The sequence below is a fragment of the Neodiprion virginianus genome, chromosome 5 (assembly GCF_021901495.1).
Source record: "Neodiprion virginianus isolate iyNeoVirg1 chromosome 5, iyNeoVirg1.1, whole genome shotgun sequence".
Lineage (NCBI taxonomy): Eukaryota > Metazoa > Arthropoda > Insecta > Hymenoptera > Diprionidae > Neodiprion > Neodiprion virginianus.
In genome coordinates this window covers 20,314,928-20,333,715 of record NC_060881.1, presented here as the reverse complement: position 1 = coordinate 20,333,715, position 18,788 = coordinate 20,314,928, and the positions used below count along the sequence as shown (strand labels likewise).

The following is an 18,788-nucleotide window of genomic DNA, read 5'->3' as shown; positions in this document are numbered from 1 at the left end:
GCAATTTAACTAGAATCTAATTATTGTAGCCATAGTATGAGTTCTCCATATTTTTGTATGTGAGACTACTTCCTAGTATTGGTGCAGTTCTTAACACTTTCACTGCTAATAACTTAATCATTTGCAAAAGTAAAAAAAAAAAAAAAAAAATAAGAAATTAATTTACGATTCTGCGCGACGGTTTACAGCCCTGCCAAAACAGCACCTGTGTATGCTCGAAGCTTTAGGATAAAAAGAAAATCCTAACCACTCTAACCTAACAATTCATTTCTCGGCAATGTTCCGTGTAGTTTGCAGTGGAAAACCCGTTCGTTCTCAACGTAAACATCGTTCCTTTTCGCACGTACCTTAACCTGACGTGTTTAGCAAACACCCTCTGAGATACGTTGACGACAACGAAGCTTTATCCTGCAAATATCCTGCGGTTCTACAATGAGCGCATAAACCGGCGATAGCGGCGTGCGGGCAGCCATATTGCTGCGACACACTCCTCAAACGGAATGAAAAGTCCTGAATAGTGATCAGTGTGTGCGTCTCAGACTGAGAGCAGCGAGGTCATCGATGATGATCGGTAGCTGGTGCTGCAATTACCGGAAACTAGAATTTGCGTTAGGTTGGGTCAAGTTAAGTTACGCAATGTATACAGGACGCTCTCTTCTCTCGTCATGAAGCCTTCCACTGTGGGATGAAACACTTTATTCAATATACCGGATTCATCTGAGTAGACAGAGAGATAAGAATCCAATCTTAAAATGTCATTAAAATTTACGTTAACATCAACTCGTAGTTTAAATAAACTTGCATTAGTGTCATTTTGATCGTAAGTGGGATGAAATCACCGTTCTTGGTATCGGAAAAACCGTAAATTGAGGTTAAAAACGAACGTAAAGTCACGCAGATTATTTTGCCATAGTAACTTACTTGAGTTTTTCACGTACCTTCAGTTGCGTTGCAAGTCTAACAATAAGACAGGAATTGGCTAGTGAAGAAAACCTGCGCCCTACACAGTTCAAATTACCTTCATCGTAACCAGTGAAAATAAACCTCTGGTGTACGCAAAACTCAAAGCTTTAGAGTGGAGACAAGCGTTCTGGATAAGATAAACACAAAGCAAAAGAACAATCCCAGTCCAACCTAACCTAAATTGATAAAATACTTTCTGAAATGATTTATTCGATTAAGCTTGAGCGCCAGCTTCGATGGTTCAATGATTCTTGAGCACTTCGCGGTTGGCGCGACGGCCTCGAAGTTTCTACAACCTAACCTACGTCAACGTTACTCCAACTTAACGTAACCTAACCTTACCTCACATAATGGTAAAAGTTGGAGGAGTTGGATAGGCAGAGAAGAGTTTGCGGATACGGCTCGTTCCTGCGGCCTAGCCGACTAGTGAGGAACTCGACACGCTGCGCTAACCTCAACCTCAACCCTTCTCGTATACCGATGCAGTGTGCAGTTTCTTTGGCTCGTTTTAATCCTGCAATAATCACAGCGCCTGCGCTCTTCGTCCTCTGTATTAATGACAGCTAAGATGGCGAGAAAATCTGAATCCTCTTTACCTCAAGGCATTCAGTTAATCCGCTGCATAGTTCATAAAACAAGAATGTTGAGTATAAATGAAGGGTATTGCTCGTTTTCAAATTTTTTCTTACAACTTTCATCGTGGTTCGCACAGTATTGAAAACGTTCTTTGTTTTTTTTTCTGTACGAGACGCAGATGAACGATTTGGTCGAATTTAGCCGAATCGAATATCTCGACAACAACGATCATAACTATAACCGCAATGCACAGTGTATCGAAAGATCGAAATTCGAATGAATCACGCGATCGCAAATTTCCCCATCTTCAACGTCGCACGCTACACTCAGAAGGGGTCCCATCGTTTTTGTATCACGGACTCTATGCATTCATGCAGAAGCAGCTCGTATGCTGCATTGCACATGGCGCAGGTTCCTTCACCATCGCTATACAGGGCGTCACATTTTAAACACAAATGCATAATAATTTTTAAAATCATGTAGGCAAGAAAAAAGTGGCGAAAGTTTTAGGCTGGTAGAAAAGAATAAGACAAATCGTATCCAACGAGCTTTGGCTCGTCAATTTTAGACTATTCGTTCTGGAGATATCGCAACCTGAAGGGTAATTTGCGCGCGATCAGCTCTGTGACTTGAACAGTATAAAATCGCGCTTGTGCTATTTGCAAACTGCTAATGTGTCATCTCGAAAACGGCGAGTCCGAAATCGGTGATTGTGGGCTGATTGGTTTCGTCGTCTCTTTACCTGCTACAAGACGAAAATTCAAAACTAGATAAAAAAATGCGTACTACACGTCAATCTCTCAAGAACGGAACATCACACGGTGAAATGATCAACACCATCTCGTGCCTGTCGCAAAGCTTATCTAGGGATCTTTCCGGTTAATGGATATACCTCAGAGGTATGAATTTGAGAAAGGGAAAGGATAAAAAAAAAAAGCGTAAGCAACAGCAGTAGCAGCGACAGCGGTGGTGTGAGGTGATACAAAAGAGTTCTTCCCTGAGTAAGAGCCAAGAAGATATGGTATTCAACGATCTCGACAATAAAGCGAAAACGAACGAACCCTTCCCCAAGCTGTAATAACGTATGATCAGAATGTTAAACGTAACAATCATCGTCGCCATTGCGCGGTTTGTACCTGCAGCCAATCCACGGACGAAGCTCACCAATACATGCGGTGACCGGATCGTCACGCACAACGTACCATATGGCGGAATGAGGAGGACTGCAATTAGACGCATGGACACACATGGCACGCATGCCTATATCTGGTACATAATGAAAAGATGAAAAACCCACAGCTTCAGCCCAAACCGAATGTATATTGGCACAAAAGCTGGATGGTGCACGGCTTTGTCTTGTGCGACTCGTTTCGTGCACCTGAAACAAGAACGGTAACTCTTTCGACCCTTCGCTGCATGCTACGTCATATGGTACATTGTGCTGCGCACAGTGTAGATCACATGACACATGCTTCTACTACAACGATGACTGAGGTCTGAGGCCGCCATACGATACGACTCCACGCAAGGATGTCGATGTTGTCTCACTCGCTCGACCAAACGCGGATCTACAGGCCCAAACCGTGACCCTGATGAGTGTGATAATGTAGAGCACACAGTAGTAAACCCTTCCCCCCAGTCATCCACAAACCGGATACATGAAAATGTCAAATGACGAAAAACCGTTCCACGTTTAATTACAACCGAGAACGAAGACTACGACTATTTAACTGCGTTGAAGTGTGAGAATGAGTGCTAAAAAATTGACGGCGACGACAAGTGTGCTTTCGTTTCGTAAGTTTTTTTTTTTTTTCGTTACTTCGTAAGACAGGAAGACGAACTTGAGAAAGTTCTCGTATTCTGTTTCATAATCGCTCAAAAAAAACTTGCACCCGAAATGCTTTAGAACATTTGGTATCAAAATCGAGAAATTTTTGATATTAACATTCAACAATTGGAGTGAGAACGTGACCAAAGTTTCGCCACAATAGTCATATGGGGAGAAAATTTATTCAAATTTTCAATAGAATTCAGGAAAAATTCTAAATGAAAACCAATATAGTAAGTATATAAATCAAAAACCTCTGATGGCAGATGAGGCACTTTCGAAGAATATTTTTCGAACAGTCGAATCGTACAGAATTCAAAGTAAAAAAAGAGATTAAAAATGAAATTCAACAACTCGAGCCATATCAAAGGCTGCAACTCGTATAACTTGCTCTTTCAGATAGCGTTACTAGAGTTCGGATAAAAACCGCAAAATCGAGTCGTCCGGACGACTTAATTAATTATACCAAAGGATCAGAGATATCGATGGCAATGAGAACATAAATAAGAAATTAAGTATCGAAAAGCAGTAATTTTTATCCCAAAGGTGAATAAATTAAATGAAATTGCTTAAAAAACTTGTGTCGGTGAAACATGTCGGTACAGATATACCGATATACGTAGATATTATGTACAGCCCAAGTTCCGCGAACGGCGACACCCGTACCGTCGAATTCCCTGATCAATTTATTTATTCTCTAACCACGAACAAGGTTAAACACTATCGTTACCATTACTTTGTCTTGTGGGACTTTGAAAGGCATGGTAGAAGAAAATAGAAAAACAGAACCAAGAACAAAAACAGACAACGCACAAAAATAAAAAAAGTACTTATACCTACTAGGCAAAGTGCCGGGAAATTTATCTGTATCGTTGATGATTGAAATTTCCATATTGAGTCAGGTTTTTACTCAAAATACAACCAGGTAGGATAATTATTATCCACGCGTCCATTGTTACGAACACCGGCTAATTCTCGTGTGTGTGTGTGTGTGTGTGTGTGTGTGTGTGTGTGTGTGTGTGTGTGTGTATTAATACGTATGTAGCATAAGTAGACAAGTAGATAAACACCAGTACCAAGGTGGAACGCGTAAGCGCATGGCATATTACAAATTCTACCAGGCGATATACTACGAAATAGCCTTTGGCTGCAGCGTGACTCGTACCTCCGGATTTGTATTCAACTATCGATGCTTTCACTGTTCACCAGCGGCGGCTACCGCCGCAGTCGTCATTATTTTTATGTCACGGAGCCCGCATAATCGTGTGTGAACGTAGGTATTCACGGGATCGGAATTTGCTCAATTACGCATGCCTGATCGATCGATCTTCGATCGATCTGTGTAATTTTTCCGTACATCGTCGACGACCGCTGCATGCGATTGCGTGTTGTCATAACCCGTCTGACCGCGGCGTTCCAGACGAACCCAACGAGCCCTTACTCGTCGAAATCCGACCATCCGAACCCAAGATATGGCAGTTTGAAGCATTCAGAGGTTATGCGCTGCATTGGACAAGTGACAGTCGCTCGGCGGCTGCACTTCGAACTCCGATATCTCGGGTTCAGATGATCCAATTTGGACGTGCGAGGGCTCATTGGATACGTCTCGATGTCAGCTATGCGATGAGTTACGAAAGAATGTCGTCACGAGGGTTGTTCTTTCGGTCGATTTTTTTCCGATTAATTGTACTGCACCGTTTAGGCAATTCTTCGTAATTGTTTCAACACCGCGTGCGTATAAAATTGTTTCTTAGACTTGAACACCTTACCTATTTGTTTGATGTTTCCGAGAAGAATTTTTACAGGTATAAATAGTTCGCGGTATAATTTCACCGAACGCAGTTGAATCGCGGAATAGAATTGAACAAGGCAGTACAATCCGATCGAGTGACTAACGTAAAATAAGCAATCACTCGAGTGGTTGAAATAGTCGAGAGAGTAAGAGGCTGAAAAGCGTTTCTCAAGAAATCCGCATTATAAGTCATGAACGGATCGTTCAAGAAACTAATTACCATAAATTTTGGGTATCGACACCTTTATAATTAATTCGGAATTCTTTAATGACGCAACGATGCAGTTAGCGACGGAATTCCAGATATTTAACGCAGATAGCAAATGAAATATAATGTTGTATATGTCACACTCTGGATCTATTCACTAGGATAATTGCATCGTTTACAGATCCACCGCGGCGTATAGCATCTAATATAACAATTCAACATAACTGACCTTCGTAAAATAAAACGGTCCGATATACATAGATGATTCAAGTTGTTATTATACGCATGTATAACAAATGTGACCATATAACATTACGGAGTGTTGCAAATTTTAGAGGTGACGTGGCTAGACACGCAGGAATGAAGTATATAGTGAACGTTATATACCCCAATCGAGCTAATTGTAATAATTGGAAGCTATAGGTAGCTGCGCGGCTATCGTATGAAGTAATTTACACTCAAGTATAAGTAATAACGATCTGTTGAAAAATTTTTTATTCTCCCATTGGTAAGTAAATTTTATACATGCGGGCTGTCGCATTCCGGGTCTCTGAAAGTAACGCGAGTTTCAGTTTGGTCACACAATTTTTCGAAATTTATTGATCACATGAGGTACCTGCAGTGGAAAAGACAAATCGTTCAGTTAACAAATGACGACAAGATGTTACGTTATACCGTCTTTCACATGTATACGTATACAGTACAGCAGACGAACTAGAAGATAACGAACCGTGCTACTGGTTTCACTGTATGATATATATTTGTATGTGTTATTTACATCTACATACATCACTGCCATGTGTAGTAACTAGTAGAGATAGAAGAAAAGGAAGAGGAAAAGATACGGGCTCGCGTAACTTCTCATATAAGCTGAAAGGGTCAGTCGGAGAATGATAATTGGTTATCTTTATTTCAGGCCGGATATTGTGTACCTTGTGCGTATACGTACAAGTTGGGGTATAGCTGTAAGGATAGTTAGCGCAGCCAGGGACAATGCTGTACGAACCACCCGAAGTTTGCACTATTTCACCGTACGGAACGTACTAATAATACTAGTAAACATAATACCGCGCGATGGTCAAAGAACAGCGAGAAGGAATACGGACCAACAGATAAAAAAAAAATACGTGGAAGAGAACGAAGATAAACTTAGTTAAAAGTATGTTGGAATTTTTACCACGATAAATTTAATCATACACTATTTTTTGACAATCTGTCTTCATGTTTTATTTAAAGTTCCTCTGCACCACGTATTTCTTCGTGCAAGAACTAGTTGAAAAAAAAAAAGCTTCAAGATATGTCTCGATGATTATGTACAAATACATAACATCGACTTGATGCACCGTAAAGATAGGCATTGGGCAATATTGTGTGTGTATACGATACAGGTAGGTACGATACGTATGTATTGTACGATAATGTGAAATGTGGATCCTTGGACGTGGCCACAGACCCCATAATTATACATACATGTACGTATGTAGTTTCATGGATATGTTGAGAAAAGTCAAGTGTGTAGATACATGATTGTATGTATATACGTATATATAACGTGGGCGTCATGCACGTATATCCTGATTAGCGGCAATTGTGTTCCGCTCTACAGGGTGACCACAAATAAAACGAATGAAAAACTGTTTGAGAATATTGTTTGAATTAGTTATCCAAGGTTCAGACACGAACTTCGAAACTATTTACAACGTGTGACAAAACTTTCAATGTTGAACTAGCTTTGCGGAATTAAAGCGAGCGGGATCTTAACGAGAGGACTTTAAGCAAGCGAATTTTCAAAAGATGACGAACGATCTCATAATAAGCGGAATTATAACGAGCGGGCTTATATCGAAAAGAGCTTAAAATGAGAGATATTTTAACGATCGGATCTTGCGACGATGTACTTTTCGTCACCCTGTTACGCACACGTCACGCATAGGTACATTGAAACAAGGAGACGAGGAGGTCGACGAAACACGACCAACCTGCGCACAAGTATCATGTGTGGAGACATATTTATGGGTGTACGTGCAGAGTGTAAACACTGGATGGGACATGCGGGTGGTTCGCAACACTGACAAACCGAGCGACTTACACTCGGCTGAAATGATCGTCCATCTCCCAAGTGACATAGAACGATAGAGAAAATTCGTTCTTCCTTTAATTTAACTTTTCAACCAATCAGACGTGAAAATCTTATCGTCAGTTTCATAAAAAACGGGGTGAAAATCGAGTTCAAGGACGACAGAATTAACGGGAGACATTGTTAGAGAGGAAAACGGAAGATGTGGATGCGAAGCAGCGAAAAGAAGTGAAAAGAAAAGGGCAAAACAAGATGAAGAATACCGAGGGAGCGAACCGGAACTACGGACGGCAGCACCGGATGTCGCGAGATCAAACTACGCGCGATGAAACAAACCACCGTCGTTCTCTTGTACAAGAACCGGAGGAATAATAGAGGGATGAATAAGACAATAACAATTGTCTACGGTGAAACAAATTATGACAAAAGGAGCAACAAAAAAAAAATATAGAAAAAATTTAAAAGATGACGGAAATTGTAAGTTTTAGAACGAAAATTCGAAGTACCGTAACCAAAGAAGAAAAAGACAACGAGGAAAAAAGACGCTTAATTTTATTATGCAGACCGAACTTGTTTTCGGTTGCATGTAGAATTTATGCAAATAATATTTTGGGTATTTCTATAATGACGAGATTTATATAACAAGTTTGGGGATCGTTATAATTATTCTGAGAGATCGTTAAGTGATTCGATAAAATGGAAGAGGAAGAAAAACAAAACATAACGGGTTACATGCGTTGTTATAAAGGAGTAAGAATTAAAATAGGTGAAAAAATAGAACGAGATGAAGTGCAGAAAAACTAATGAGAATCCGGGAATCGAGGTAAACTGGACGTGTAAAATTGGAATTAGAAAACTGTTTGTCGACACGCTGGGAAATTCTAGAAGACGTCAGCGAGCGATAAATAGAGAAAGATGGATGAATTACACGAAAATCAGTATCTACTGTGTACCTATCTAAAGTACGGTGTAGAAAAATTGTTGGGGACAAATTAAACAACTATTGTATAGCCATCGAAGCTTGTTGTTGCAGCGCCGTTTGAGGATGAAAGAAAGAGTGAGAGCAATTGGTCGTTAAAATTTAAGAGCTATTACGAGTTAGTCTCGGCGCCAAAGTTTATAAAACTAATGTACAATGTACATCATGATATCTATCTATACGTATACATACGTAAAGCGTCTAGTCTGCAACTGCGGTTGAAGCCTTGGATACACGTCTAAAACGCACGAGTAAAAACAGAGTTCAACAATTAAATGCTGATGTATTTTTTTCAGATAATTTTCGATTAATCGATACTGATCCCATTTTCTTGTTCAATTTTTATTTATTTATTTTTTGATGATGAGATAGATTTCTCGTTAAATCCCTTTCACATAAAGGTTTGATCTTTGAATTTGTGAAAGTCAAAGTATCGAATTAATAAAATATATCGTTCTAATTCACACGTTCCAAAAAATCTCCGCGATCGTTAGCATCGAGCAAGTAATAATGAAAAACGGACTTGATAATCGAATCTTTGCCACGCACAAAAACAAATTCGAACAGCTTCCAGCAATATTCGAACTGTAGAAACAATATAAAAGAAAAGTAAACAAATAAAATGACTGATCATCGATATTTCTCGAATGATTATCAATATCGAGAACAAAAACTGAAGTTTCGACGTATTCAACACCGCAATATTATTCTTGCATCGCCGAAATTATATATAATACATTTTTCTTTAACAAGTCAACTTTATTACTTGCACTACAAATGTTAAATTTGTGTTACTATAACATGGGATTTTTCTCATACGGTGAAAATTGAATTCTGCGAATGTTGAATTGAGTGCGAAAAATACGTTAAATATGGAGTCAAGTTTAACACCTCTCAAATTTCATTAATTCTCTAGAAATGTAGATAACGCATTTAACGTAAATCAGCACTGAAAGTATTCACACAAACACAAGGTATTCAGATACAACAGAACGGGGTGAATCATGACATAATTCAAACATTGTCGACTGTAGAGTCATCGCAAGTTAACACAAAATTTAATTACGGATACACGTATGATAATTAAATTTGTCTTTGTTTCGAGAGCATTAAAATTTCCACGAACTCGAATAACGCATTCGTGTATGCATACACTCGAAATTACACACATATATATATATATATACATACGCGGATATCGTAGATGGACGGATAGGTGTATAAAATATGAAGATTCCCACGTTTCTAATTGCAGTACGTCACCCTTTGAAAATAACACACATATATTCGAGTGCGTATATTATCATGAAACGTACAACCAATTTGCATGTATATATGCGTCAAAGGAATGAAAAATGCAGCTTATAACGGAAAGGATACCGGGAGAAAGGGAGAGAGTGAAAGAGCGAGCGAGAGGGAGAGAGAAAGTGATATATGGAGGGTAATTTTTTTATCAGAAGCTCATATACCTATGTATATTGGTATTGTATAGCTGTCGTAGTGCAGTCGACTGCAATGTGCAGCTTATGCGACGTCCTTAGAAAACGAGTTTCCCACCGCTTGTGTTATTCGGAGTGTTGGAGAGAAGGAAAAAATAATCGAAGCAAAGGCAAGGAACAAATCGAGTGGCTGGTTAAGGGTGTATAATACTCGTATAATACTCCACGTATGTATATATATATATATATACATATATTCTCTCCATTATTAAACACTTGAGCGCATTTTGTTAATTGGTATTATCTAAGTCAGCACAATTGATTATTTAGTATTTCAGTTTTTAGTATTTTTAGTATTTTCGTTAATAATTTTTTGTCACTTTCTGGTGCATTCATTTTGTTTTTCATCAAGTGTATTCAACTGCTTAGTATAATTAGGCAGAATAAGTATTTTCGAATACTTTGCAACAACTGTATAACTGTTTTACGAATACTGCTGTGTCCATCGATATATATATATATATATATATATTTTTTTTTTGTATTATTATTTTGTTAGAAGATCGTAATTTGTAGGTTTCGCTTAGTATTGTGATAATTTTGATCATCGGTATCAGTATTTTCGTTAAGAATTTTGTGAAATTTAACCGTTTTTATTTTATTCGATAAGCGATTTGTGCAATATCTAGTATCAATCAAAGTTTTGTCTTTTGATATTTGTACCGGTATTTCCTAATTTTTCTTTAAAAACACGTTACAGTACCTTTCGTCATGAAACACGTAATATGTACTTAGTATAGAACATATTTTCGTTTTTGCTACAAGTAGGTATTTCGTTTGGTATTTTTGTAAAAATTTGACATTTTTTATTTCGTCCGACAAGTGAAATTTACAATACGTAGTATCAATCGAAAAGTTTTCTTTTAGTATTAGTACTTTGATTGGTATTTTCTTTTTCCATCGTCGCGTTATGCCGGTATTTTTTAATATCTCCCGGAAAATGCTATAGAACGCAATTCTTGATAGAAGAAACAAGCCAAACAAGAATAAACAAAAAAAAAAAAAACAAAAAAACTTAGTATACAGCAGATTTTGGTTTTTGCTACGAGTATTTCGTTTAGTATTTTTGTAAAAATTTGATATTTGTCATTTTATTTAATAAGTGAAATTTACAACATTTAGTATCAATAAAAAAGTTTTCTTTTAGTATTAGTAATTTGACTGGTATTTTTTTCTTCCATCGTCGCGTTATGCCGGTATGTATTTTTTAATATCTCCCGGAAAATGCAATTCACGATGAAAGAAATAAGCAGAACAAGAATGAACAAAAAGGTAAGGCGCGAAAACACCGGTACTACAGTTTGATCAACTGCAGCAAAAAATGACTCTAACGATTACACGTAATAAGCAGTAACAAGTTAACGTTAATCAATTAACTCACCTGTTGCGGATTAGTGTCGGCGGGTGAAAAACTCGACAGAGAATTTAGGGGTGCGAGTGACGCGCATGACGAAGCTCTCGAGGGTGGCGGTGTGTGTGCGGGGGTCGGACTTCCGCTTCCGCAGCTACTAGCACTGCTGGATGCTAGACTAACGCTGTCCGCCCTTCCCCGCCACGGCGAAACTGAAACGTGCTTGAGCATCCTTCGCTCCGCCGATCTCCTGAAAACAATAACAAATTCATCGTGGTAAGGGTATAGAAAGACAAAAGGGTGTGAAAGTAGATTCGCAAAATTAATATCTAATTGCGAGTACTAAAAAGTTTATTTTATAAATAACGATAACCACACCGATAATAATCATATTTTTAATACCGTAATTGTTGTTAAAGATTTTTGAAAAAAATTAAGGCGATAAAAAAAGATTTTCGGTATTACCGTATCGGTAAGAAATACTGATTAAAAAGTGCATCGTGACATTAAACTTTCGAAATTCTCCCCATTGAATGTTTGTTTCATTGAATTGTAGAGTCAGAACAAGGGGGAAAGAACAATTTTGAATTTTGAGCACGGAAAAAATAAAAATAACGAAGGTATAGAAAAATAATTTTACACCGTCGGAATTATCATGTTTGTTTGCGCATGATCGCTGTGTAATTGGAATACAATTATAATACTATATTCGCGACAAAAAATGATTTCCATCGAACAAATGTAAAAATTATCGAATAATTTGAAGACTGAACCTAAGAAGTAAGATCTAATTTGCAAAATTTAAGTAAAGGGTATCGAAGAAAATGGAATGATCGTAAAAATGAGAACCTGAATGATCGATAAAAGTGTAGTTTTCGCAAGGGCTTCGTTTACCTAATTTCTATCATATTTATAAATTGTAATTAGAAAAATAAATGTCGCAAAACAATTCTAGAACGGAATGATACATTAAAGGAAACATCAATGTTTTTCAAAGAGTTTCAGCGGTATTTCCCGCGTTTACCTGAAACACGTTCTATAAATATTACATGATACGAAAAATTTTAAGTGTAAAATAATGTATTTTAAATGTATTTTAAATATGTGTACATACACTTGTACATGTCTGAACTCGGGAAAACTTTCCGGATACCCAACTTGCTTTCCTACCCATCTTAAATTAGAAAACTTCCCCATCGATTGTCATATTATTCGGAGTTTTTGCAATTTTGTCATTTGCATTGAAACCATTTGTATTTATAAGTAGCTTTAGTGCGATTTTTTAGCTTTTGAATGTAGTTTTTGTTTTCACAGTTTTCAGAACAAATCGTTTGTTTTTTGAAATTTAGCTATTCGATATCGTATATATTCTGCAGCTTGTACAGTAAACAACAAACGTCTGTGAATTAAAACTAATGCTATAAAAAAAACGTGCACAGTGAAGGAAAAAAAATAAATAAATAAATAAAAAATAAGCAAAACGAAATCACCGATTATAATTTACAATTGTCGATAGTTTTGTTTTCACCTAAAATTTTAGCGTGTATATATATCACAATTCATAGATCAGCTGATACTCACTTTGCTCCAATTCAATCGAAGATTTTAATCCAACGATTTAACGGGTGGTGGAATTGAACATGTTTACAAATCTTGTTTTAAACATGCAACCAACACAGAGAGAGAGAAGCACATACACTAAAGCACACACACAAAACTGCACATGCACCAAGTGTATTATATGTATATACGGATGTGTATGTGTATCGGAACAATTACTTTGAAGATATGTACATTTAGTTATTTGTCTGATTATATACCGGCAAACACTGTGTGTACATATACATTAATCATTACAAAGAATTCACACGTTTATTATACCCCCGGTGTACAATATACACCAGCTTACAGATTATTGCAACTGTATAACGTACGGTAGATATTTAAATTTTTTATAGAGTACAGAATTATGAAAAATTGACAAACGATCAAGTAACAAGTGTCATGTCAATTTCACTTTAATGTCTTCTGCGATAATTTTACGTAAGAAGAAGATGGAAAACTGTACCAATTTGTCGACAAAAAATATGTACAATCAGTTTTTTTTTTTTTTTTTACTTCGATTACGAAGATTTTTACAATTTTTACCGGAGATTGTTTTTTTAATTAATCGTTTGAAAAATTCATTCACAAATTATGCTTAATACGTAGTTTTCGAATACGTAATTACGTCGTATTTTGTTGTTGTAGTTTATTAATTGTTAAATTGTTAACTCGTTGTCGTTCGAATTTGAAAGAGGAAAAATAAAAGAACAATGTTTTACACCGAGTCTCGAGACCCTTTCGCTGCAAACGCTTCGCTACAACTGAGCGGCGGCCGGATGGCGCGTATATTTCAGTTTGTGAGTAGGATACACGACGACCTTCCGTTCCCTCTCCTCTACTTCCCCCTCTTCCAAGCTCTAAACTACACGCGTGGCTTCTACGGTACGTAGTAATCGCGGAATGCGATTGTGTGTGAGTCCGATTGGTACATCCGTCATCACGCGTGTCGATCGGTGCAATAATATTATGAATTGCGCTTCGGACTAAATTCTAGGGATTTTAGTTTTTATACGGGCGAACGAAATTCCCCAGAATTTAATCCAGAACCGCCAACGAAACGTAAAGTGCAAAAACTTCAGCTCGTGTTCCTTTGGAGTTGTACAATATTGCGAAAAACGGACAAGTTTGATTTTAGTAGCGTTGTTTTTTTTTTCTCTGCTTTTTCTCGAAACAAAATTGGTTTCGATTTACACGTTCGATAATTATTCGAATATTATTTTTGACAATTTCGATTCGTTTTACCGCACTATAAGAACGTCGAATTATTTTTATACATACGACGTTGTATAATGTTTTTCTTCTCTTTCCTAGGTAGTTTTTTTGTTTTTCTTTTTTTTTTTCAAATGAATATTGTAGTCGAAAGTTTGGCATGATCGAATTATAGACAAATATTGATATTTTTTTTTTACCCTGAATTGTAATTGAGTGAAAAGTTTTTTTTTTTTTACTGCGGTATTGTTGTTGTCGTTATTTATTTATGCGTTGTATCTTGAAGAGAAAGGAAAAAAAAAACTGAAAAATAATCTGTACCATACGAAGTTTCTGCTTATACTGCTGGTAATCGTGTTGCCGTTGCTGTTTTCATATATTATATAAAGACAATAGCGAAAGTAAAATAATTATACTGCACAAAAGAAGGAAGTGAGATTGTGCGAGCTAGCGAGGGAGTCAGCATCCCGATTCCCACGACAGCTGGATTATACTTATGGGAGAACATCCTCCCCCGAAGGACTCCGTCGTCCGTCATTGCAATGGGCAGGTTGCACAGGTAGCACGTATTTCGTTTCTTCATTTTTTCTATCTCTTTTTCTTTTTTCTCCCACATACCACGCACATGAATTAGAAAATGTCGTCGAGAAGATTCCTTTCCTATACTTTCCTCGAGTCATTCTTCCGTAAGAAATTATACAATTCCATTTTTCTCACATTGATGCCCCAACTTCAAAGTTGAAAAATAACCTAAAAAATATTTCTGGATCATGGCAAAAACCACTTTCATGAGTTCATTGAATTTATCTATCTTTAACGGTTTTTCATTGCATATGTTAATCCACGTCGACTTGAAGTAGCAAAATGAAAGTCGCTCAGCTACCGCGATAGTTTCTGTGCCTTCTTATTCGAAAAATTTAACTATATCGATCAGCTGTCGGTTACTCGAGACGCCATATTGTCCTAAATATGTCCATGTAAACAGCCGAATAGATTTTGTACATCCTAACCTGACCCAAATTTAGCATAGAATTAATTAAATATGTTAATATTCGTTCAATTTCAGTTGGGATTGCTCAAGTTTTTTCGAATTCACAGGCCGGAAAATATACATTTGTAGTCGATTGTTTACCCCGGATTAGGTTAGGGTATATTTCTAAAAACCTCAGCTAAATCAGTAAAATTTGTAACGATAGGTTGGATTAGGTTGTCAAACCTCGCAAAATATAGTTAATTATTTTTGATAAGTTATTCGCTTATAATTGGGTTAGGTTATGATAGGTTAGTTTAGAATGAATTGGATTTGCCAAATCCAAGTTGAATCGAATTAAATATCGTTATGCTTTTCGACATAGTTTGATAACATAGCAAGAAAAAATAGTACACGGTAAATAGATTTAATTTAGATCAAGTTAGATCGGACCTCGGCAAGTCGTAATCAAACCAATATAATTAGTATGTGTATTTCAAATTTCATCGAACTGTTATAAAAGTAAATCAATGAGGTACGTATCTTACTTTGGATTCAATTATAACACAGGTTTAAATTTCACTCGTCGATCACACAACGGATTCCTATTAATCTTGCACAAAACGATTTGAAGAATTGTGTGTATGTATATAGATTGCAAACAATTTCCTTACAATAGCTTTGCGGTAGGTATTTCGAAATAATTTCAAGCCGTTGTTGTCATCCGTCTTCAATTCCATATATCATGAGACAAGATAATTTATGTAATATTGTTTTGCAAACTTACAAGCATTTCGTTTCGTTTAATTGGTTTTTTTTTTTTTTCTGCTGCCATTCGCCTCTTTCTGACTTTCTCGATTCCTTTTTTCTTTTCCACTACCGTTGCTGCAGTCGGATATACGGTGGTTGATTCTACACACGTATAAATACACTCGCACATACACAGAATACAAGCGCGTATCTGTAATGTACACTAAGTTTAATTTATATACGCGTAACAAAGAATCCCTTTGTCTTCTACTCTGCATGAATCTCTGCAGTAAGTCTTTCTCCTCTCTCTCGCTCTGTTTCAATCTCTCCGTAACACACCTGTGCGTCTGCAGCATCACGCATATATGAGGCATTCTATGCATTAACTCGAGTAACAATTTCGAAATCGGTTAAAATTCTATTCATACACGTAGCTACAAAATAGAAAATACTATAGTTATATAGTAAAGATAAGTTTGGATATATCGATACAACAGTTCGAATCACTTCAAAAATGTAGAAAATCTAATAGATTCGTTCGGTTTCGTTGTAGAATGGCTCATTTTACTCAGAAGACTTTTTGCCACGTATTCACCGCAAAAGATTTTCTATTATTTCGGTATTCAATTTGATATTACAATTTGTTCGTCACAGTTAACATGGGTGGTCGGTGCAACATTGTTTAAAAAATTTTCTGGTAAGCTTGTAATAAAATTGAACGAATCTATTTGGTTTTCACGCAATATTTTTTCAAGCGACGTCAATCAAAACATCGAAATCTAAGCTTTTCTTTATTGTAATTTCAGTATTTTTTATTTTTGTATTTTTAAGGCGGTCTTCGCATAGTTTGCAGATATATAGTAATTTGATTAATAATCGATGCAGGACCCGCATAGTAATATTTACGAAAAGTATCGATTTTTGGCCAGTCAACCTTCTTAGTACGATGCAGTAGTCAGTCCTTACCGACCGAGTAAGATATCACTATTTCTGACTATTCTCAAAGCCTACGCATCACTAACGTGAAAATATCGTATTTCGTGCGTATTTTTTGTTTACGCAACAACGTTGATGCCGAGAAATATATATTCCTATAATTGAATTACCACTTATCACAAGAATAAGTTTCCTTGCCTTGTTTTAACCTGAAACAAAAACAAGTTTTTGGGCATAATATACTTGTCAGGCACTGAATATAAAATTGCGCTGACTGCGGCTTTCGTTGTCAGTGACACGCAAGTTTTGTAAATAATAAAAAATAGTGACGTTTTACTCCGTCGATAAATACAGACCGTAGCATCCTCTTAAAGGCTGTCAGAGGAAGAAGTGCGATTTACCAGGAGACCCGCGGTTTGGTCCTCCAACTATACATTCTGCATGTTGTCGGTGACACGCAAGCTTTGAAAATAGTGAAAAATAGTGACGATTTACTCGGTCGGTAAATACAGACCGTAGCATTCTCTTAGAGGCTGTCAGAGGAAGAAGTGCGATTTACCAGGAGACCCGCGGTTTGGTCCTCCAACTATACATTGTGCATGTTGTCAGTGACACGCAAGCTTTGAAAATAGTGAAAAATAGTGACGATTTACTCGGTCGGTAAATACAGACCGTAGCATTTTCTTAGAGGCTGTCAGAGGAAGAAGTGCGATTTACCAGGAGATCCGCGGTTTGGTCCTCCAACTATACATTGTGCATGTTGTCAGTGACACGCAAGCTTTGAAAATAGTGAAAAATAGTGACGATTTACTCGGTCGGTAAATACAGACCGTAGCATCCTCTTAAAGGCTGTCAGAGGAAGAAGTGCGATTTACCAGGAGACCCGCGGATTATGAAGACTTTGAAAGGGATCGGGGGATGGCAATGCTCGAGTTTGGCCCTCCGGCTATACATTGTGCATGTGCAGGGGTGGGTGGCGACGAAACGCGCGGCGCAATCCAGGCGGTCCATGCATCCAGGCGATCCCATGGTATTGCATTACGTTCCCACAGATCCTGCAATGCCTGTCCTCCCCCGGTCCCGTTCCCCCGCCCCAACGACACGGCGGAGTTTCCAGAATGTCCCTGGCCATGTGACGCTCGAACACTGTGAACCACGGCTCCGGTCGTACTATAGCTAACTATACTATTATATTATATTATATACCTTATATACAGGCAAGTGCAACAGCAGCAGAAACCCGGGACCCGGACCTACGAGGACCGTGAAATAAGCCCAAACGGATAACACAGACACGCTGGGAAAAAATTATAGTTTTAACAACTATTTTCAACCACAAACTGTGCAGAGAAATTGAAAGGTATTTAAATGTCAAAGCCAAACTAGGACAATATTATAGTTTCAGCAACTATTTTCAGGGGGGTGGTATTAAAAAGAAATGAACTTCAAAGCTGAAATGGAAGAAAAATCTAATTGCAACAACCATTTTTCAGTTATATACTACGTAAAGTGATATTTAAAAGTCCTGAATTACACTAATGTTAAAATTACAAGAAATAATAATCGCAGCAACTAATTTTAGCTGCAAAATACGTAGAATGACCAAGCATCGGTTGAATAGTTTACAGCACAATGAATTAGTTTCTTTACGTGTATCTACGCATGCACAACTATTCCGACATAGTTGAATTTAATGGCTGAATTCGACTATTCGTACAGTCCGTATGCTGAACCTCAAATTCGAAATTTCGATGGGAAAATATGATTGTACGAAAATTAATGGTTAATTAGTGGTTTCAGTGATGGATTCAACTATTCTTTGTAGTCAAATTGATTGTTCAGTATTTTTATCAAAAATTGTGCAGATGTGAAAAGCGTTGAACTTGCAAAAAATATCTTCATGTATCGTTGAATAATTGAAAAAAATTATAGAACTTTCTTGATTCACGTAAGTTTTCTTCCTCCGAGAATACACACACATATATATATGTATATATCATATATTTTTAAGAGATTGAGTCGGCGATCTGCAACGTAAAATACAC

The 18,788-nt window shown here is 37.2% G+C and overlaps 1 protein-coding gene across 1 annotated transcript in view; it reads right to left on the bottom strand.

Moving 5' to 3' along the window:
- Nucleotides 1–13,649, bottom strand: part of LOC124304707 (putative uncharacterized protein DDB_G0277255) — a 36,125-nt gene extending 22,476 nt beyond the window's left edge. The window contains exons 1-2 of the mRNA XM_046763257.1: nucleotides 12,855–13,649; nucleotides 11,304–11,523 (exon numbers count right to left, since the gene is read on the bottom strand). Coding sequence (XP_046619213.1) covers nucleotides 11,304–11,504 — 201 coding nt within the window. The 5' untranslated portion in view covers nucleotides 11,505–11,523; nucleotides 12,855–13,649. The remainder of the gene's footprint in view (nucleotides 1–11,303; nucleotides 11,524–12,854) is intronic.
- Between the last annotated feature and the right edge of the window lie 5,139 nt (nucleotides 13,650–18,788).